Source organism: Hippocampus comes, unplaced genomic scaffold (assembly GCF_001891065.2).
Source record: "Hippocampus comes isolate QL1 unplaced genomic scaffold, H_comes_QL1_v1.1 scaffold137, whole genome shotgun sequence".
In the NCBI taxonomy this organism is placed as follows: Eukaryota; Metazoa; Chordata; class Actinopteri; order Syngnathiformes; family Syngnathidae; genus Hippocampus; species Hippocampus comes.
In genome coordinates, this window is record NW_017806002.1 from 805,317 (window position 1) to 826,611 (window position 21,295).

At 41.1% G+C, this 21,295-nt stretch overlaps 2 protein-coding genes across 3 annotated transcripts in view; one reads left to right on the plus strand and one right to left on the minus strand.

The window, feature by feature from the left end:
* mmel1 (membrane metallo-endopeptidase-like 1) overlaps window positions 1–10,886 on the plus strand; it is a 21,223-nt gene extending 10,337 nt beyond the window's left edge. For both annotated transcript variants that reach the window (XM_019892520.1, XM_019892521.1), the window contains 21 exons: window positions 326–385; window positions 481–642; window positions 1,636–1,716; window positions 1,832–1,927; window positions 2,660–2,778; window positions 3,196–3,261; window positions 3,339–3,473; window positions 3,659–3,748; window positions 4,168–4,304; window positions 4,387–4,480; window positions 4,564–4,692; window positions 4,952–5,050; window positions 6,070–6,153; window positions 6,342–6,445; window positions 6,533–6,591; window positions 6,666–6,785; window positions 7,606–7,739; window positions 7,815–7,880; window positions 7,974–8,069; window positions 8,200–8,276; window positions 9,383–10,886. In XM_019892520.1, the coding sequence (XP_019748079.1) occupies window positions 326–385; window positions 481–642; window positions 1,636–1,716; window positions 1,832–1,927; window positions 2,660–2,778; window positions 3,196–3,261; window positions 3,339–3,473; window positions 3,659–3,748; window positions 4,168–4,304; window positions 4,387–4,480; window positions 4,564–4,692; window positions 4,952–5,050; window positions 6,070–6,153; window positions 6,342–6,445; window positions 6,533–6,591; window positions 6,666–6,785; window positions 7,606–7,739; window positions 7,815–7,880; window positions 7,974–8,069; window positions 8,200–8,276; window positions 9,383–9,482 (2,108 nt within the window). In that variant the 3' untranslated portion in view covers window positions 9,483–10,886. The remainder of the gene's footprint in view (window positions 1–325; window positions 386–480; window positions 643–1,635; window positions 1,717–1,831; window positions 1,928–2,659; window positions 2,779–3,195; window positions 3,262–3,338; window positions 3,474–3,658; window positions 3,749–4,167; window positions 4,305–4,386; window positions 4,481–4,563; window positions 4,693–4,951; window positions 5,051–6,069; window positions 6,154–6,341; window positions 6,446–6,532; window positions 6,592–6,665; window positions 6,786–7,605; window positions 7,740–7,814; window positions 7,881–7,973; window positions 8,070–8,199; window positions 8,277–9,382) is intronic.
* A 1,073-nt stretch (window positions 10,887–11,959) lies between these two features.
* On the minus strand, window positions 11,960–20,313 carry prxl2b (peroxiredoxin like 2B). The gene is made up of 7 exons (XM_019892522.1): window positions 20,155–20,313; window positions 19,349–19,553; window positions 18,369–18,420; window positions 17,755–17,818; window positions 17,583–17,658; window positions 15,127–15,245; window positions 11,960–12,124 (listed from the first exon to the last, which is right to left on the minus strand). Exons 1-7 carry the CDS (start codon window positions 20,215–20,217, stop codon window positions 12,098–12,100), a joined length of 606 nt encoding a protein of 201 aa, XP_019748081.1. The 5' UTR covers window positions 20,218–20,313; the 3' UTR covers window positions 11,960–12,097.
* Window positions 20,314–21,295: the final 982 nt, after the last annotated feature.

Genomic DNA, 21,295 nt, shown 5'->3' on the forward strand with positions numbered 1-21,295 from the left:
GGGGGCCGGGGCGGGCCGCGGGGGCCGTATGTTTGACACCCCTGCTGTAGAGGCAGGTGAAGCCTACTTGCACGAGACAAACAGAGCAGTCCAGTTGGGCACTTCCGAGACCCAAATAACAACATAAAAGCCATTAGAAAGTCAATTTGATATATTATGCCCTCTTTCAATGAAAGTTTAACACTGTACTTTCAGACCCCCCCCCCCACACACACACACACACATTATTAATTTGAATATAGTGCAATGTAAACATTTTTGTTTTAAGGCAAACTGGTACAAGGTTTGAGGTGTTTGAGGTAGCAAGTTCATTGTCTCCACCCAGGTCAGCTGCGTCACTCCAAACTCGACACCGTGTGCACAACGGCAGACTGCGTTACAGCAGGTGAGGCCTTCAAAAATTAAAAGCATGTCATAAAAATAAGTCTTATTCTGACACCCCCCGCCCCCGCCTGCAATCGTCCTGTCTTCCCACCAAAGCGTCGCGGCTCCTGCAGAACATGGATGCGTCGGTGAAGCCCTGCGATAACTTCTACCAGTACGCCTGCGGGGGCTGGCTGGAGCGCCATGTCATCCCCGAGACCAGCTCGCGTCACAGCGTCTTTGACATCCTCAGGGACAAGCTGGAGATTGTGCTCAAAGGTCAGGATGTGGCCCTTCATTGGTTCGAGCAGAGATTGCCAAACCACGTGATTGCGCCATGGTCCTCAAGTGTGAGATTTTACTAAAGAGCAGGCTTTTCTGAAGCTCTGTGGGGGTGGGGAGCTGCGTGATAAAATGGGATAACATTTTTGGAAAAGGCTGGGTTGGAGGTCTAAACTTGAGCAGGAGACAGCAAATGGTTGTCTTTTTTTTTTCTTTTTTTAAACACATTTTAATTCCTGACGGTGAATTAAATCCTAATCGAAAAACAGAAATGATTTAGAATGTTTAACATTCGATGATATATAGTAAAATCATATGATTTAATACATGGTATTTGTAAATATGTCCATACCGTGCAGAGTATAGGTCGTCCAGTTTATCTCCAAATGAACTAAAGTGTGTTTTTTTTTTTTTATTTATTAGACTTAGTTATTTCTTAAAAAATATCAATATCATTTTGACTCTTGGAAATATAATCACTGTTCTGTCCTGTTTTTAAAAATTATGAACAATCTCATTGAATCACTGCTCTGCACATACATATTTTTAAATATATAATTTTCAATGCATTAAATTTGATTACCGGTACATTTAGATCTGTTTTAATTTTGAAGGAAAAAAATCCAGTTAATTATTTATTTCATAGAATTGTTTTACATATATTTTGCATTGTTAAAGGAATCAAGTCACACTGCATCACTGCCTTGTATTAAATTTTAAAAAATAATAATAAAACGCATATAAATATTCAAACTATAGCCCAAAAAGACCAAAATTGTCTTTTTCTAATGAAACAAATTATTTCAAATAACTGCTCTATATTAAATATTTGTAGTTTGTAGTTGTAGGTTTTTGGTTTTTTTTTTTTCTTCTTGCATTAATTTAGCAAACGAATCACCTCTGAATTAAAATATAACGCCGATGCCAATGGTGATCTTTACTTCCCACAAAGATAAAGCCGGTGACCGTGTGCTGTCGCCTGCCTTTCAGGTGCTTTGGAGACGCAGAGCGAACAAGACAGAGATGCCATCAAGAAAGCTAAAATCCTTTACAGCTCCTGCTTGAATGAGAGTAAGCTCATCAGTCGTCTACATCTAAAAGATAGATTAAGAAAATATGTTGGGGACAGGTGTTGCATTGGACCTGTGCAGGTGTCCCTAATGTTGTGACCGCTTGACTTATTTAGGCCTCATCGAGCAACGCGATTCTCAGCCCCTCCTGAGGCTCATCGACACTATTGGCGACTGGCCTGTGACTTCTGATGACTGGAATGCCACCTCTGGTAAAAACAAAATGTCCAACTAGCTGACTAGAATATTATTTTGTGATTAAGAATTACTTTGTTGCAAAGAAGGCATGTTGCTATAAAAATGAGAAAATAGTTAATACTGAATCTGTGCTCTGTATTAAATGAAAAAATGTGGTCATGAGTTCTTTACAAAAAACAAAAAATAATTACTGGTCTGTATTTCATGGAAAAAAAAACTTTTTTTTCTTAGAAAATAAAAACACATTTCATATTGATTGACTTCTCAGAACTGAATTTAACATGTGAAATTATAATATAAATGATAAATAAATAAAATTAAAAAACACTATATTGAAAGACTGATCCGTGTTAAATTTTTATATATATTTTAAATGAAGCAACTCACATTGAATCATAATCAAAATATTTTCATGACTTTTTTTTTCCCTTTCTTTTTTGACATTGTGCAAAATCAATCCATCCATTTTGTAAACCATTTAGCCTTATTTGGGTCACATTTGGGGAAGCCCACAGGATGTCCTGTGTAGAAATTTGGACCCTGAATCTTAAGAACCGTGTGGCGGATGTGCTAATCCCTAGTACACCATGCTGCCTTAAACTGCAAAATATTCTTTTTAATTATCTGATACTCGCAGGGTCCAAATCATCCGTATTTAATCTATGATCTCATTCTTGTCATTTTTATTGAACCTTGATAGAAATGTGAGCGCTGTATGGGTTATACTATATTTGATTTTACTGCAGAAGAAGAATGGAACCTCGAGGACACTCTGGCCACAATGACATCTCGCTTTCACAAGAAGGCGCTACTGGACATGTACGTGTGGACCGACGACCGGGATTCTCGGCGCCATATCGTTTATGTAAGATCGACATCCCTTTATCATCGACATGTATTCGATCACTTCGTGATGCCAATTTCCTTAAAAGTGAGCCAAAAGTGAACCAACCTACTGTTTAAAGAAGATTATTGTGCGTATTATGCCACGCCCCAAAATTCAGACCATTCCCAGGTGTTTTAAACACTTTTCCACTTGTCACACTCTCATAGAAATCACTTTTGGGGGGGGGGGGGTCTGTCTCATGTAGAGTCTGGTTTTCATGAACATGATCTTTATACGCATTATTTATTTGAAATCTATTTTTTTTTCCATGAAAGAATACTTTTCTGGCACATCAACTACTATCAATGTTATTTTAACATTTTGAATCTAGGAAAAAGGAAAGTCACTGTAATATTATGTTATGGTACGTAAGAGAATATCATTTATTTTGTTTAGATTGACCAGCCAGGACTTGGGATGCCTTCAAGAGATTATTATTTCAATGATGGAAACTACAAAAAGGTGAGGCACGAAAGGGCCAATTATTCTATTGATAACAGCATACACATTGTCATTACCATTTACGAATGTCATCGTAGGTTCGAGAGGCCTACCTTCACTTCATGGTGGCCATCGCCAAGATGACACGGGAGGACAGGAACCTGACACAGGACGATGAACGCGTGTGGGAGGAAATGATGCAAGTGTTGGACCTGGAGACGGACATTGCCAACGTGAGTGCGACGATAAACGCGAAAAGGGAGGCGCTTTCATACCTCTGGAGAGCAGGAATGGATAAATAATAAAATCGACTCATACGCACGGTTACATTTTCAGGTGTAACAACAAGCTGTAAACATTTCATGGCACATGTTTGGCAGCATTTGTACAATGACACCGATGATTTCCCTCCATCCAGGCCACGTTGCCGGCTGAGGAACGCCAGGATGTCACTGTACTTTACAACAAGATGACGCTGAACGAGCTGCAGAGCACATTCAGCTTTAACGTGAGTGAGGACTGTGGGTCTGGCTCCGGAGATAACACACAGGACGTCGAGAAGCAGTTGATTACAATGGTTCGCTCGGACAAAAGAAAGTAATTAACACGAATGTTGCGATGGGAATTGTCGACAGCGGGCTGCTACACGTGATTAGATAATCATGTCTTTGTCTTGAGAGTTGCTGAAACAGCCCGCGGCTCATTTTCCAATGTTTGTTTTGTAACTGTCAACAATTAGATGTCACGGTCATGAAGCCGCGTGACAGCAGCTGCCGAATTTGAGGCTTTTGTATTTCCGATGCCTAAAATGCATTTTCACCAGAATTTTTTGGTTTCTGTTGAAGCCTCTAAAAGGCGATTTATTCATCAGAAGACTAGGAATAAATAACACCTGGTCCTTAAAAGAAACCTCTTGTTGTATTTCAGGGGTTTAATTGGAGACGGTTTATTCAAGGCGTGCTATCCAGCGTGTCTCTCGATGTGGAGTTGGAAGAAGAAGTGGTGATCTACGGCTCGCCTTACCTGGACAAGATGAATGAAGTCCTTGCCAGACATAGCGTTCGGTCAGCAAAAGGCACTCGTGCAAAGAAAAAAAAAAACAAAGAAAGAGAAATGCACCAATATAGTAACGCTTCATCTGTGCAGAACTATGCAGAACTATCTCACCTGGCAGCTGGTCATTGACAGAGTTAACAGCTTGAGTCGTCGTTTCAAAGACGCCAGGGCCCGTTACAGGAAGGTAGACTCCGCCGCAACAAAAAGCTCGGTTAGTGAATGACAAAGTTTCCGCTAATTTCACATGTGTGTGTGTGTGTGTTTCAGACTCTGTATGGAACAACAGTGGAGGATGCCTGGTGGCGAGATTGTGTTCGTTACGTCCAGAGCAGCATGGAGAATGCCGTCGGAGCGCTGTACGTACGTGAGACTTTTGCCGGAGAAAGCAAACGAATGGTGAGGAACGTCTCATTTTCTCCCCTGATGCCAAATTTACATTGGAAACAACAGAGAGAAACAGTTTAGATGTGGACAACCGGAAGCAGTTTCCATTACGCATCCATACTTTTCGAACCCGCTTATCGCGTTCAGGGTCACGGAGCGCTTAAGCATATCACAGTTGATTCGGGGCAAAAAGCGGACGACAGCCTGGACTGGTCGTCAATCAATTACAGGGCGTGTAGTCACTATCATCCTGGTTTGTTCATGTTCTTAGGTCAGCGATCTCATCGGGAAGATCCAGACAGCGTATGTAGAAACACTGGAGGAGCTAAGTTGGATGGATGCACCTTCCAAGGAGAAGGCCAGAGAGAAGGTAGTCTTCATCTGTTCATCCATCCAGGCATTAGCCTGCGCTCATGTGAGTCTTGGTCATGCGGGAGCCGTCCAAGCAGGGAGTGTTCCCTGTCTCTGGATGCCTCCTTAACCTTCATTGGACCTCAGGGCAATCCAAGCCCCTCTTAGCTTCTACTAAGTCTGCTCTGAGGTGTCCTCTTGTTTGGGTTTTCCATGAAATACCACCACGGAAGCGGAAATTTTTAAACTGGAATTAGGCCTCTTCCAAATGAGTGTAAAAATCGGATACAGTGTGTGCCAATCAAAGCACAGTGACTTATCCTGTCCATGTGCGATCGATGGACAGTAATTCTTTGTTTATCGCGGGCGTTATGTTCTAAAACAAAACCCGTGATAAGCGAAATCCGTGAGGTAGTGATCTTTATTTTTCACAATTATTAGGTATACAATATCGTTTGCAATGAAACCAAACATTAAACCTTTTTTCAGGCCCAAACATCTTACAAAATATCTGACAGTTTTTAGAAATGCCGTAGAAAACGTTTTGTCGACATTGTGGGTTTTGTCATGGAGAAAATTGGCAAGCTGTACAGCGAAGAGGTGGGGAGACTGTTGACATTGTCTACAGTCCTGAGTCAGGATGCAGAACACAATGCACTGTGATTTAAAAAATTAATTAATAAATTAAAAAAAACAATGAAACAGCAAAGCTATGAAAGATGAAGCGTGTTATACTGAGGGATTACTGTAATCGATATACAGGTTGGTGCCGAATACACACCTGTGTCTGTCCAAACGACAAAACAAACAAACAAAAAAAAAAAAACAACAACAATATTGGGGTGATGTCATGTGTTGATTTACAGCCATGTCAGGCATGTGTCATTTAAAATATACTGGACATGAAAACAGTAAAAAAATTAAAATCAGCCCCCCTCCCCACCCAAATGGAGTACATACTGTACAACTCATTGACTATCACTGTATGCATGCAGATGTTGAACATTGTCAGCCTAATTGTGGTGTTACTTCCTGCAGGCCATGGCCATCAAAGAGCATATTGGCTATCCAGATCACATTCTGCAGAAGAGTAACCAGAAGCTGGACCAAGAGTATGCTCACGTAAGAATACAGACACTCTGTGTTAATGGAGAAAATAACTGACTAATTATATATATATATATATATATATATATATATATATATATATATATAGAGAGAGAGAGAGAGAGAGAGAGAGAGAGAGAGAGAGAGAGAGAGAGAGAGAGAGATGCTTGCATCCACTCATTTGTATTGCTTTCCCCATTCAGTTGAATTTTAGCGAGGAACACTACTTTGAGAACATTCTGGAGAACCTCAAGTCTGAAGCCCACAAGAGTCTCAAAAAGCTCAGAGAGCCAGTGGATCCCAACTTGTAAGTTAACACTCAATGAAAGATGAAGGCTCAAGTATGTTGTCTGGAGAAATACTTGATGAGAGAATTCCAAACATTCCTTCTCAGGTGGATCATCGGACCGGCCGTGGTGAATGCTTTTTACTCTCCCAACAGAAACCAGATCGGTAAGATCTTTCATGACGACGGCTCTGAATAGCGTCTTCAGTTCGGCTCATGTGCACCTTCATGTGCTTGCCAGTGTTTCCCGCAGGCATCCTGCAGCCGCCTTTCTTCAGTAAAAATCAACAGCAGGCTCTGAACTTTGGTGGAATTGGAATGATCATCGGCCACGAGATCACACACGGATTCGATGACAACGGTAAGGCTTGCTAAATGGTGGCTACTTTAAATGCAGAAATGCCTCTAAAACATGTTGCTATCTCTTACTACTATTAAAAATATGTGGCAACCAAAGGGCTTGTATGGCAGCAGAGAAACTCGCACTGTTGCCTCCGAGCAATAACATCCCCCATTTTGATTCTGCCATGGATCGCTCTGAGCACCGCACGTTGAGACCTTTGAGGTACTCCAGTTTAGTCTGCGTAATCCAGGTTTCCATGGGGACAACAATTTACTCTGGTTAAATCAGGTTTTCTCAGAATACTCCAGTTTTCTCTGTGCGCTCCAGATTTGTTTGGGTAGCCCAGTTTCTCCAGGTAGTCCACTTTTCTTCAGGAACTCACAGTTTTCTCCTTGTTTTGTCTGAAGAATCTATTTGTATGCGTCAACTCTGGGTTTCCTGGGTTAGTTTGGTTTTCTCTCTGAACTGCAGTTTTTGCCATGTCATCTAGTTTTCACTGGCAAGTCAAGGGGTTAAATAGTCCACTTTTTATCAGTGGACTCCAGATTTCTTTGGGTACTCCCGCTCTTTCTGTGTACTTCAAGTTTCCTTGGGTTATGGGTACAGTATTCCATTTTTAGCTGGTACTCTGTCACCTCCCCTCCCCCGCCCCATGTACTTAGGTCTACGGCCACCTTTTGCTTGCGATTCACTGCTCCTTCGTGATGGGTTATATGCAGAGACAAAATGTCATTGTGTATTGTACATGTGACAAAATGAAATAATCTAGATCTGAGGATAGCACCAACTCAAGATGTACTTGAATTAATGTACCGTACTTGGTTTTTTTCCCTGCCAGGGCGTAGTTTCGACAAGGACGGCAACATGCTCAACTGGTGGAGTAATTACTCTGCGGAGCATTTCAAGGAGCAGTCACAGTGCATGGTGCAGCAGTACGGCAAGTTCAACTGGAAGCTCGCGGGTGGACAAAATGTCAGGCTTGTTCATGACTATAGATCAACGACATCGGGGATGCGTTTGTGTGCATTCATGGACTTGTCATTGTAGGTAAGCGGAATCAGCACTTTAGGGGAAAACATTGCAGATAACGGAGGGGTTCGGCAGGCCTACAAGGTGGGCTGTGACATGAGTAGATCACCGCGTGATTTCGAGGTACACAAGACACGTGAGATGTGTTTTGAAAATTGACACTTGATTTGTTTACAGGCTTACCTGAAGTGGGTGGAAACAGAAGGCGAAGAGCCTCGTCTGCCCGGTTTAGACATGGATCACAAGCAGCTGTTCTTTCTTAACTTTGCCCAAGTAAGCAAAGAAAACAAGGATACATGATATTTTGGAGGTGCACCAAGAATCTGAGGCATTTAGCGGAGGATTGGTGCTTTTGGACAAAAGGCCCATTCACTACGCGAAATGATCACTTTACTTCATTCAGGTTTGGTGCGGTGCATATCGGCCGGAATATGCCAGTCAGTCCATCAAGACGGACTCTCACAGTCCGTTGGAATACAGGTGAGACGTACAGTACATGCCACCATTGTAAAATAATTTATAGCTGGCCACAAAGTAAGTCAGTCAGTATTAGAAATCAGAGAGTTGTCGGCTGTGTCGTTTGTCAGGAATGAAGCTTTGTCAAATGGTCAAGGTCAGGGGTCATAGGAAGGTCGCTAGATGGTATGGTGAAAGAGTGGTTGGCGTTGTTTCGGCACAGCAAGAAGATCCCTAGTTCGATTCATCCATCCATCCATCCATCCATTTTCTGATCCGCTTGTCCAGCGTGCTGGAACCTGTCTTTGGGCAGGAAGCGGGGTACACCCTGAACTGGTTGCCAGGAAATCGCAGGGCACACAAAGATGAACGACCATTCGGCTCACAATCACACCTTGGGACAATTTAGAGTGCTCCATGAACGTACCATGACAGTTAAGGAATGTGGGAGGATACCGGAGTACTTGGAGAAAACCCACGCAGGCACAGGGAGAACATGCAAATTCCACACAGGAGGTCCGGAATCGAACCCTGCACCTCTGTACTGGGGGGCCAACACGCTAACCAGTCGACCACTGGGCTGCCCTAGTTCGATTCAGTTTTTCATTTTCTTAGTGGAGTTTACATGGTCTTCCCATGCTTTGGTGTGGGTATTTCAAGTACTCCATTTTCTCAAGGTACTCCAATTCGGTTTTCTCCATTTTCTCCAGAAACTCCAGTTTTTTCAGGAGGTTCCAGGCTTCCTCGGGTACTCTGCAAATGTCTGGGGATTTAAGTATTCTCTGTGAAGTCCTGGATTCGCAAAGTTTTCTCTGAGTGCTCCAGTTTTCCCTGGATGTTTGGTTAATTTCCAGTCAGTTACTTTAAACAAGATGACTTTCTGTGTGGAGTTTGATGTTCTTCCCAACCATGTGTGTGTGAAGTACAGGTAATCTGGGTTTTCCTCTAAGACTAAAGGTTGTAGCAACCTCTGGTTTCCTTTGGGGACACCAGGGCTCTCAGTCGACTCCGGGTTTTCCAGGGAAACAAAGTTTATTTGGGTTTTCTCTGGATACTCTCTGGGTTAAATTTTCAGCCTTTAAAGATGGATATTGCAAACTCATCTTGATGGAGTTTTTTTTTCTCCTTAGGGTTCTCGGTTCGCTGCAGAATTTTGAAGCTTTCTCAGAAGCGTTCCAGTGCCAAAAAGGCAGTCCAATGAACCCAGAGCAAAAGTGCCGCGTCTGGTAGAAAGTTTTCCACTTCGTTTGCCATATTTCCTGTGACGGCGGGCTGAAAGGAGACACTGTCTTCATGCTGACTGTCCTGCAAAAGGCTCATTTATTTGAGGTGACACCATGTACTGAGGTCACTGTTCTCATGTTTGCAACCAGTGACATCGTGGATTCGTTTCATGGCTTGAAGGTCAACTCACGAGGCAACGCTAACATTTTGTGTCAAGCATTTTCTTCTGGGAATTGTCCAAGCAAATCTGGAGAGCAGATCTTTGTGATTAATGTTTTCATTTGACCGCTGCGGAGTGAATCACGGCACGCACTCGCAAAAGTAATGGAAACATCGGCGGCGACAAGAGAATTAGTTCCGCCCTGCGAGTTTGCCTAAGTGCAGCAAATTACCTGAGAGACTTAAGACTTCAGTCTTTGCAGCTTTTACCACAAATTAACATTCAAAGTGAACTGCAGCTTTTAACGATAAGTCAGCAAATATTTCAACGTGGCTTTTCGGAAGCTTTCTGAGTGCCTCAGACATACTTCAACTTTAGGGAATAATTGTAGTGAATTGAAAGAACTAGAACAGTTCGAAGAACCTGTCTGACCCATGATTGGTTTGAATTTTAATTGATTGGTTGAGGGGGAAAAAAAATCAATTAAAATGGTTAACAGTTCAAATCATCAAACATTTTCATACAGTACAAGTACCCGTTTTATGTAGTTAATTGTCAATTGTAAGGTAAAAACAACAACTGCTTAAAAGCAATGTAGCAAACAGAATTTCCGGCTTGCCTTATCATAATCGATTCACCACAAAAAAAATGTCAAACAAAACCGAGTTTTTGTTACGATTGGGATCAGGGCGTTGTGGATTTCTTGACTAACTCGTGCTTTTAGTCAAATGTTGAGTCGTCTGTGCATGGAACTGTTGAGTTCTAAGAGTCTGTTGTGTATTCAGGTTTGGTAGCTGACTACTTTTCGAATTGTAAAACAAGTGAAACACCGATTGTAGCTAAGATGTCGTTTAAAAAAAAAAACAAAAAAAAAACAACAACTTCTACTACAACAACAGCAAACAACAACTCTTGCGCGAGTTATCATGAGGATGGCTTTTGGCTATAAATTCCCTCCCGGGTGTCATTAACTTTTCCTCGTCGCTTATTAATTGCTGATTCACATCAAAAAACATCAACTACAAAGGACAACAAAAACAACTGCCGACTATTAATAAAAATGGTGTCACAAAAGACACCTAAACTTTACCAATGTATAAAAAAAGTGCTTTATTTGTTATCGATTTTCAGTACCGCTTTCGGGGATAAATTCCCTTTGTCGTCATTACCATTTTCTTTGTTGGCTTATCATCGCTAATTCCCAAAGAAATGTCAAAGCAGCATAAAAAATAAAGCAGACTATCACTTTGTCTTGTTTAGTCCAGTTTTTGTTAGAACTGGGATTGGGGATTTCAAGATTCTACTTTCTAATCATCCGTGTATCCACTGTATTAGAAAATATAATAATAGTAACTTCTCTCTGCTTCCACTATTGCATATGAGATGACAATGCTACATTTGTCGAATTAGTACAACAACACTAAGCTAATACTGGACTCTTTGCCTTTCGGACACAAGCAATTACACATGATGGGTGGACTGATCAGGCACAAGCCAGCAGATGACGCTCACATTGATTTAATGGAGATGAAAGGACCCCGAGGCCTTGTGACCGCCAATAAGAACCTGGACGAATGGCGCTGGGACTGTTATTTTCTATCTTTATTACCAAGTAATGGAAGGAGAATCAAAGCCGAGCAGAGGAGGAGGGGTGAGAGCGTGTTGAGTGGGGTGATCAATGTTGCTTCTGTGCTACAGAGAGCTTGCAAGCAAGCAAGAAAGAAAGAAGAATGACATTCAGGATGCCCTGTGACTGTTTAATCTGAATGTGCTCTATTCTACAATATAGGTAGTAGATATAAATAGGTGTTACTGCATTTGTTTGATGTTCTATACAGCACTACTTACATAGACACACATCAGGTTATATCCATATGGTGAAAATGTGTTGTTAGGACCAGCCAAGTACTTTTTTTTGCTATATTAACACACAATATATATCTAACGGAACTATATCTGAAAATGTAAGAGGAATTTATTTATCTATTTATGAGATTGCATTGTTGCTTTGCCAGATAGAAAAAAGTATCATAAAATTATGTTTTATGAATGTTCGTGCTGTTGATTTGATTTGATTTCTACAATGACTGCTATTTTTGTGATGCTAATCTGTAACAATTGCCATTAAAGTGAATGTCCCAACAAAATGATTTCAGTGTGCTGGATCATTACGAGCATGATCATGTGAAGGCCAACAGATAAGCAACAGACTTTCAATGATGACGCTGGGTACTGTTTTAAATTGTGAAAAAAACAAAAACAAAAAAAACACATACGTCAGCCCTCCCACCGCCCAAAAAAAAAATCTAACTCAAAGCAACCAGCTGGGATTGCAAACTATGGCCTTGATTTTATTCACTTGTTTTTCAAAACAAGGTGAGACAATAATTTGTATACGGTGGAATGTCTCATTTTGCACTTGATTGGATGAGATTTGACTCACACTTGATGAGCGACGTCCTCAACGGGTGCAAACGTCGTCATTGCACTGCAAAAAAAAAAGTACAAAGTTGTCATTTTTGTATTTACACATCAAGTGACACGAATAAGAGGTTTTATTTCCCTCACAATCTCACACTTCGAAATTCACTTTGATTTAGATGTCAGATTCATACAGTGAACTTGAAATGGGACTTATTGTGGATTAGACTTTTGTCTTTCATAGCTGCTTCAAGTGCTTTCCCTCTACGACTGCTGCATGGTTAATAGGTAGGGCCCTACAGGCTGAATAAAGTACGCTACAGTCGACCACAATGCGCTCATCTGGCTTTCCAAATACAAATTCTGGACAAATTTTACTAGAGTGAGATAAGCCTTATTAAACTAGAGATAAGCCTTTTTTCGACTGCTGAGTATAAAAGAACGGAAAAGGGCAGATTTTCTTTTTCCTGGTGAAAAGAGGGAGCCCCTTTTTTTTTTTAATGGCATTTTGTAGTTTGGTGTCAGGTTTGGCGCTGGGTGACGAAATCTTTAACCAATGTGTCTAACACTATGAAAATCTTGTAGCCACATTCGAGCGCATTTCGCCATTATTTTGCTCGCTCATGCATACACGGTAGAGACATTAAAGCCCAAATAAACATAACACGTTAGCCATCTGATGAAAATTGACTGTTGAGCAGTGTAATTCATGCAGGTTTCTACATTTTTATCCATCCATCCATTTTCTGGTCCGCTTATCCTCACAAGGGTCGCGGGGGGTGCTGGAGCCTATCCCAGCCGTCTTCGGGCAGTAGGCGGGGGACACCCTGAACTGGTTGCCAGCCAATCACAGGCCACACAGAGATGAACGACCATCCGCGCTCACACTCACATCGAGGTACAATTTAGGGTGTTCAATCAGCCTGACATGCATGTTTTTGGAATGTGGGAGGAAACCGGAGTACCCGGAGAAAATCCACGCAGGCCCAGGAGAACATGCAAACTCCACACAGGGAGGCCGGAGCTGGAATTGAACCCGGTACCTCTGCACTGTGAGGTCGACGCGCTAACCACTGGACCACCGGGCCGCCCATTTCTACATTTTATTCTTTGATTATAATTAATAGATCAGTTATTCAATAAAATGCAGGGTCAGTAGGCAGAGTATTATTGTGTATGAATCCTGGCGTAACCTAACTGTGAAATGTGAAAAGTGAATATTTTCCGGACGAGGAGCATTCAAAGATTTTGGCTTTCTACTGTATTGAATGAATGAAGACATTTCAAGCACCCACAGATAAAACACATTTCACAGATGACTGAGTCATGAACACAAATGTGTCAAGTTATGTTTTGAGAAAAAGCGGAATTTTTCGGGATTAGCTGCTGACCTCGACACATTCAAAAAGGTTCACTTGCAAGCCCTCCCTCACAAAGCAAGCGTGTCCGCTAGCTAGTGACGATGTGACTCGCACTCGTTTTCTTTAGCATTTGGAGCGCACGCTGCAACAACGAAGTCTTTTGTGTTCTGAGAGGATGCATGTAGACCCTCAGAAAGGTCGCCGGGAGGTCGGCGGTGCTTGGAAGGAACACGGCCGTGCACAACGTTAAATCGGTGAAGGTCACAAGCGATCTGACGAAACTGATGGTCACAGGACTGACTAACGCAGCGTGTCTCAACCTTTATCAACAACGGGCCTCGATTTTACATTGCAAAAGTCCTACAGCACACCACCAAACATAAATGTCACACTGTCTCATTGAGAGAGAGAGAGGGGGGGGGGGGAGAGATTCCTTTACAAAAAACTTTGACATCAAGGATATTGCAAAATGTACAAATTTGAGCATGTGTTTGCTGTCAGCCATTTATCCGATATTCTGGACATCCATCTTAAGGTGTATGTACAAGAACCAATGTGTCCTGGGACTAGTCGTGCCACTTTGTCATAATCGTGTGAGAACTAGTGAGGCCAAACTGTGCATTAGTTGCCAACTAAGTGATATCAGTACTACTAATGACAAGAAAATTTGACGAGATCACATCTAGCACTTCACTAGTAGTGCTGTAGGTGGACATTCAAGTGAAATCAACATTTGAGCTTTCTGGGGAGGATTTTGCAAATATTGTTTTGTCCTTTCTATCTGCATCACAGATATCGATCACAAGCGTTCGGTAATTAGCTCCTCGGCTGAGCATAATTACTTAATATTACTTTAGGCGTTTTTTCCACATTACCAAGCAAATCGCATGCTTAAATGTATAATGGAGGAAAATAATTATCCTTCTGCTGATTAAAAGCATGAAATAGTCCCATGCCTTGGGGAACGAATGAAAACAATGGACATTAAAAAATAAAAATTAAAAAAAATCAGTGTCCTGTTGAAAATTTTGTGTGTGAATTAGCCCAAATGTGTTTGTTCCGATAAAGGCATGTGTAGGAAGGTTTTTGTCAAGCAAATGCATCTCATTTTGAGAGAATCTGTTCAAAAGCCAGTGATGAGAATGTGGCAATAGAGTTGAAGCTTGGGCTGCCCACGGACATAACAGAATGAAAAACCCATCGTCCACTGACCTCAACCTTATTTAAAGCCTGTGGAGCACCCTCTAAGGAGAACTCAAGGTAAAATTTTCTTTCCAATACTGGAAGTCCTTTCTCGTTTTCAAAACAAGGATATGAATGATTGGCCGGTTACTGCGGTTCAGTGTGAGATAAGGACATCCGTAACCGTCTCAATATCATTCCTTAACTTTGAGGAACCAGATTTTGCACACAATCTATTTCTCTATCTACAGTATCATGGATATAATGGCACTAATCCATTGAAGTAATTTCCAGTTTTTGCGGTCTGATGGGCTGTGACGAGTCAGTTGCGACCGTGATATTTTCTGTGGGGAGGCCGGGTGGATGCGCGCATTGGTGCTGACGTAAAACTTCACGAGACTGACGTGTGGGTTGTTGAACACATGTTTCTCCTGCTGTTCCATTTCACCCCACACCGGGAAAGTCCTATCTAGGAAATCCACAATGGCAATGACACTTTTTGCAGAAGAACAATAATGTGTCTTACCACTGGCCTCTGGCCTTCTTTCGCATTGGATGAAATGGACAACGCTGTTGCAATGTCCTCCAAAGGTACATAGTCTCCTGGGGAGTCTTGGATGAAGTGTAGCAAGGTCTTTTCCCCCCCTTGGCAATCAGAAAAGATATATCGGATGTGATCGATTCCATGACTTTTAGGGAATACAGTGAACCCTCGTTTATCGCGGGGGTTACGTTCCAAAAAGGACCCGCAACAGGCAAAAATCCATGAAGTAGTCTGTGTCACTGCTGCTGAAGGTTTTCTTCCTAGTTTCGAACAACTTGACGAGTCGAGCAATGTTCAACAGCATTTATTGTCCACACGTCCAACGCTGATGAACACCATTTTTGGGGTGGAAAAATGATGACAAAAATATACAATTACACGATGCACAATATACCTACATGCATCTCAACAACATAAAACACACATTAGTAATGGCCACTTACCGTTTCGCCTTCTAAACAGGAATTTACGAGTAATTGGAAAAAAATCAGAGCTCTTGCCGTATATGCACCTCACACTTTCGTTTCTTTCCTCAAACTCACGAAACTCCTTATCAACGTGAACCACTTCCTGCCACACAATGCAACTCTCAAGTATAACAGTAGGGGCCACAATAACCTAAATAAATGTGGTGTCGTTGTCATTTTACCCTCATGCAGAAAGGTACATTACTACCACAAACTTAGCATCACGACAGTTACGGCAAGCTTTATTTTTTTGCAATTACACAATACAAAACTATAATATAGAATGAAATCAAAGATCAAAACCTCTGTTTTTTGCAAACGTAAATTTGGCAAGATGTACAGAGAGCAGACATGGACTGTTGACATTGGTCTATAGTCCCTTCGCCAATCAGGATGCAGAACACAATGCACTGCAAAAATAAATCAATAAATCCATCCATCCATTTTCCAATCCGCTTTATCCTCACAAGGGTCGCGGGGGGTGCTGGAGCCTATTCCAGCCGTCTTCGGGCAGTGGGTCGGGGACACCCTGAACTGGATGTCAGCCAATCACAGAGCACGCATAGACGAACAACCATCCACGCTCACATTCACACCTAGGGAAAATTTAGAGTGTTCAATAAGCCTGCCGTGCATGTTTTTGGAATGTGGGAGGAAACCGGAGTACCCGGAGAAAACCCACGCAGGCCCGAGGAGAACATGCAAACTCATCAAAGGTACGTTCGGCAATATGCTCCAAGAGCATTGATTCATTCCAACCGATCAGAAACATTGTTCAAATGTATCGTTTGGCTGTTCAGAGTCCCTAAAAAATGGAGTACGTGAGGCCACAGCGTCAGGCAGTACAAGGAAACAGTTGAAGCACGAGTTACTGATTATATGCTGCGTTCAGAAATTAATGTGAGCAGGGCATGCTCTGGCCTCAGCAGCACACAAGGACAACGAAACGTCTGCTTAAAAAATACGGTTTAGTCGTTTCAGTTTAAAATGGCTTAGCTTAATCACAACAATACAATCCTGGCATGGTAATGCACCTTTTGTAAATCTTTGTTGTGGAAGGCGTAAGTTAGTTGCCATGACTACTGTTCATCTTTAAGTCTTCTAAATGGAAGACATGGTGGTGGGAGAGGAGTTACTTTGGTTAAATAATCCCCCCACCCTCTACTTTTCCGAAATTCACCTATCGCAGGGCATCATGGAATGTATCGGCCATGAAAAATGAGTGAACACTGTCAGAGTCTTAGAGAGGTAAGGCAGGGTAAGATCATTTCAAGACTTGAAAACAAGAATCTTAATGCAGAATCTTGAAATTAGCTCTAAAGTGGACAGGCAGTCAGTGGAGGCTTACTGAATATAGTCTACCATCACCACTAGTTAGAACACATCCTCCAAAAGTGGTCAAGGGCAGACACAGTCGCCATTGCATTTTCAATAATTTTATTCAAGAAATGGTTGAAAAATGAGATATTCACCACTGTATTATGAGTAACAGTTCTTTGTTTTTCTTGTAGCATAGTCACAATATGAACTAAGCACCAATATTGGAAGAAAACACTTCTATTAATTTACACTCTCATTTTATATGGAACAGCACTGCCCACTTGTGGCTGGACTTCAACACACTGTATATCGTCAAATGCTATAACTATGCCTCCATCATTCTCCTACTCAGAATGCCGTGTTTAGACGAGTGGTGGTGCATAGCACATATTCTTGGAATGAAAATTTTTGACTTGACTTGCGCTTTAAAGAGTTGACTTGTTTTTACTTGTCTCAGTGGTTTACGTTTTTACGTTTTTAATACTTGTTTTTATAAGTTAAAATGCTCATTTGCCAGTACAGGTAATAAAGATTGATATTGGACCTTTGAGTCCATAACTAATAAACTCAATTTTATAACATTTCCTGTGGGAAACTTTTTTTAAAAAATTTGAATTAGAACGCTTGTGAACGTTTCTTGTTGCAGTGTACCTTTGGCTACGATGAGCATGCCTCCACTCTGGAGCAGGTCACCTGAAAAGTTGCCCTGGATGCCGTCAGCGTTGGCCTGCGTCGTGTGAAGCAGCAGCAAAAGAGGCAAGGGTCAGCATACGTGCCGGCAACGGTGGAAGAATTACACCAGCATGCAACTAAACACAGCTACCTTTGAAGCTACTTCTCGTACTTTCTTCCCCAGAGCAGCGGGAACCATGCTCAAAGCCGTATACCTGGCAAGTTAATGAAAGTAGAGCATGAGTGAGCAGTGAGTGATTCTCAACTATGCAATGTTTAATAAAGTGGTAGCTTGATGAGATTATGAGCTTTTGCTCAGACACTGTTCAGCTTTGTCACCGTTTTTGAAGAATATATATATATATATAAGAAATGAGCTTCAGGTATTTCGCCTCGAGATGGCGGCAGAAACTTGTGAAAGTACAGGAAACTTTTGTTGACTGCCACTTCAAACTTAAAGTTTACTGCAAAACTGAAACAAGTGATTACACTTTACGTCTTGAACCCACACACATCACTGTGTCTTATGAAAGTCTGCGAGCTTCATGTTAACAAACTGAGGCAGTGAGAACCTTGTCAAAACTGAAATTTGAACACAATTTGGATTGTTTTATGTTTGTGTAAATGCAACCATACCGGATATGTACCTGCAAATACATAAAAAGAAATTAAATCTGGGACCTGCAGAGTTACCACAACCTTAGATTTTGTAGGGTTACCAAATGCGTGGTGCAGCGTGTTCAAGGTAAAACTCGATCAACACACCTTTTGAAGCCCAAATCCTTGTAGCATTTCTTTTGCTCGTCAACATAGATTGCTAAAAGGAAAAAAAAACATGTTTTGGTTATTTATTTCATGAGAGTCACACTGGGGGCAGTGTAATAAAAACGTACAGACACAGACAAAGAAGAGTTCTACAATATATTAAATAAGCGGTCATTTTTCGTAAAGGATAAAGACGACATGCTTGTGAGTTCTGTTATATTATGTTGTATGTGTGTTGCGACTCTGTTTGTGACCTGTTGCCTAAATACAATACATTTTTATTTATAACGCTTTCAGAACAGCTGCAGTTGTAACAAACAACTTCTAACTGGTTACAACACGAAGCTATTTGTTTGCCCTCATGTGGCGTTTTGCGATGATTTTCACTATGAAGCGAAACAAAATTTATTCAGGCAAAGCTAAACAACATGTATATGCTAATCCACGTATTGCCAAATGATATCATTTTATCAAAAACAACAATGAAGAAAACCGCAACAAAATAATTATATTGGTGGCGTATTGGTTTCGTGTAGTCAAGCGAGTAGTTAAAGGTGTGTTTGAAAGAGTCATGTGACACAAATATCTCTCATGAACCAAAATATAGTCATGGGAAAAATTAAGAGACCTATAAAAAAATAAAAAGTATGTTACATTAAAACTACTCTGACAAGTACAATTTATTTAAAAAGTTACTTAAGTAGTTGAAATGAACTAAATGTTTGTTTGCTTTCATCAACAAAACAGCGCATGGCAATAATTCCAAAATAAACATTATAAAGGATAAATCTGCAAGCATTCGGAGCCCACATTTTAAAAAAAGTTTATAATTGCTCATAGATGTCACAAGATGGAGACAAAGCACTGCTTTTGTCCAAATTAAGCCACTTAATTCAACCAAGTCTCTTGGAACCAAGATGACATCAAAATCATACTTCTGAATGACCGAGCCACAAGTGTGTCCCGTGAATGCCGCTTACATCCTTTAAAGAACCCCAACTTTTTGAACTCCTCGAGGCCCAACTCCTCAGGCCCGATGCCCACGAGCGCCACGCCGTTGGCGCTCAGGTCAGGCTCCAGCTTGCTGATCTCGGCCGCCGTCCAGCGGCACACCTGGCAGCCGAAGCGCCGCAGGAAAAACAAGACCACCGGCCCGTCCTGCCACAGCGACTGTAGCTCCACACTCTGTGACAACACAGAAGCACAAAGTCAGATACCACTGCCATTTGTTCCCAGTGGTGGAAGGTACAAATATTTTGTTACTGTACTTAAGTAGATTTTTTTTGTCAAGTTAGGAAAAGAAGGGAACTAATTTGTGTGCAGAGGCGTTTCATCCTGCCGAAACATCAAAATGGGCATTGAAAATGAATTCACTGAATGTTTCTCCTTTTTTATTCCAGCATTTCAACTTGTTGTTGTTCAACTCGTTACCTGTACTTACAGGAGTTGAATCTGTAGTTCTACGTATACCACAGTATTTTATTACAAAAGTATGTCTACTTTTGCACGAAGTACAGAGGGTGAGTACTGTACTTTTGCCACCTCTTGCCTGTTTCTATGCATGTGAGCAATACATAATTATGATAACAAGTCACCCCAAAGACACACTTGACACTGATTAGCCTCTGTGTGAAATATAATAGCAGCTATATGCCAGCAGGACTCAAAGGCCCCCGAGGGGGTGGCAACGTGGGTCCAGTATATTTAAAGGGAAACTTAATTGAAATACAACCTGAAGAATTTACACGATATAGTTTCATTTTTTTAAATTACTTTTGTGTCTTACCTCTCCAGTGTCCGCGCTCTTCAACAAGTTCTTCCCGACGCGAACAAGGTCGATGTTAGCCATGTTTTACAAAAAAATAAAAAAACAGCTAAAAGCAGTGGAGTTGTGTCAGGGAAAATAAATATATGTAACACACAGTTGTTGCAAAACAACCACTTCCTGGTATGTATACTGACTTGTGTCGTCCAATCATATTAGGCTAGTAGGAAGCGTCCAATCATATTAGCCTATCTGGGAAGCCGTAGCCAATCAGAATGCAATGAAGGGCATGGAAAGAGGCGGGACATTCTCAAATGATATAAATGTGAGCTTGTGAGTTGAGCATAGGTGAGGTGATTTACGACATGAAAGTACAGTATACCTCTTCAACGCCCTTTTTGCATTGTTTTATTATCTTTTGTTATGGCTGGTTCGAAAAATATTTAGTAAATGGCAAAAGCAAGTGTATTACGTCACTCACGGGGATTATCATTCAGATAGTCACAATCATTTTGTTATATATTTTTATTTTTTGATATGCATGCTACAATGTGAGGTACGACGTTTTTAATTTTGAACATATTTTTTCGATTTTTACGTTGTATTATTTTAAAAACATTTTAAAATATATTTTCCCCATATTAACATGTGTTTCACATGTTTTTTTCTTTGTAGAGCGTGAGAGCATAAACCTTTCTAATGAAAAATATGAATTTCAATTTTACATCTGTTTCCTTTAAGTATATTTGGTTTTGTTCCAAAGTATTTCCTCCAAATTATTGCAAAAGCGGAACAATTTTTATTTTTCGAAATTTAAATCAAGCAATTATTTTTTTTTAACAAACAACTTAGTCTTGTTAATGTTTTCCCAAAATGATTATACAGTATAGTTTTTAATATTGCAAACAATGGTATATTTCATAATAATTTGGGGCTTTTAACTTTTAACATTTAGTTTTTTTGGTATCCCGCGGTACACTGCATCTCTTTTTATATTTATTTCCCATTGCTTTTTAATAATTTATTTTTTCCACCCTAAACGACTTGCACGGAGCAGTTATGTGTTGACAACGCAAAGACAGACGTGCGGCGGTGCTGATGTTGCAGCGGGTGTGTGACGTCACGGGAGAGACCGGCAGGAAGAGGCTGGGGGCGGGAGGGG

Bases quoted from the DNA above. Each gene is read 5' to 3' on its own strand.
- prxl2b (XM_019892522.1), bottom strand. From the start codon at position 20,217: ATGGCTAACATCGACCTTGTTCGCGTCGGGAAGAACTTGTTGAAGAGC. The intron at 17,659-17,754 runs GTAGCTGTGTTT...CACACGACGCAG, and splicing joins TACGAGAAGTAGCTTCAAAG to GCCAACGCTGACGGCATCCA. The intron at 15,246-17,582 runs GTACACTGCAAC...CTGATTGCCAAG, and splicing joins CATGCTCATCGTAGCCAAAG to GGGGGGAAAAGACCTTGCTA.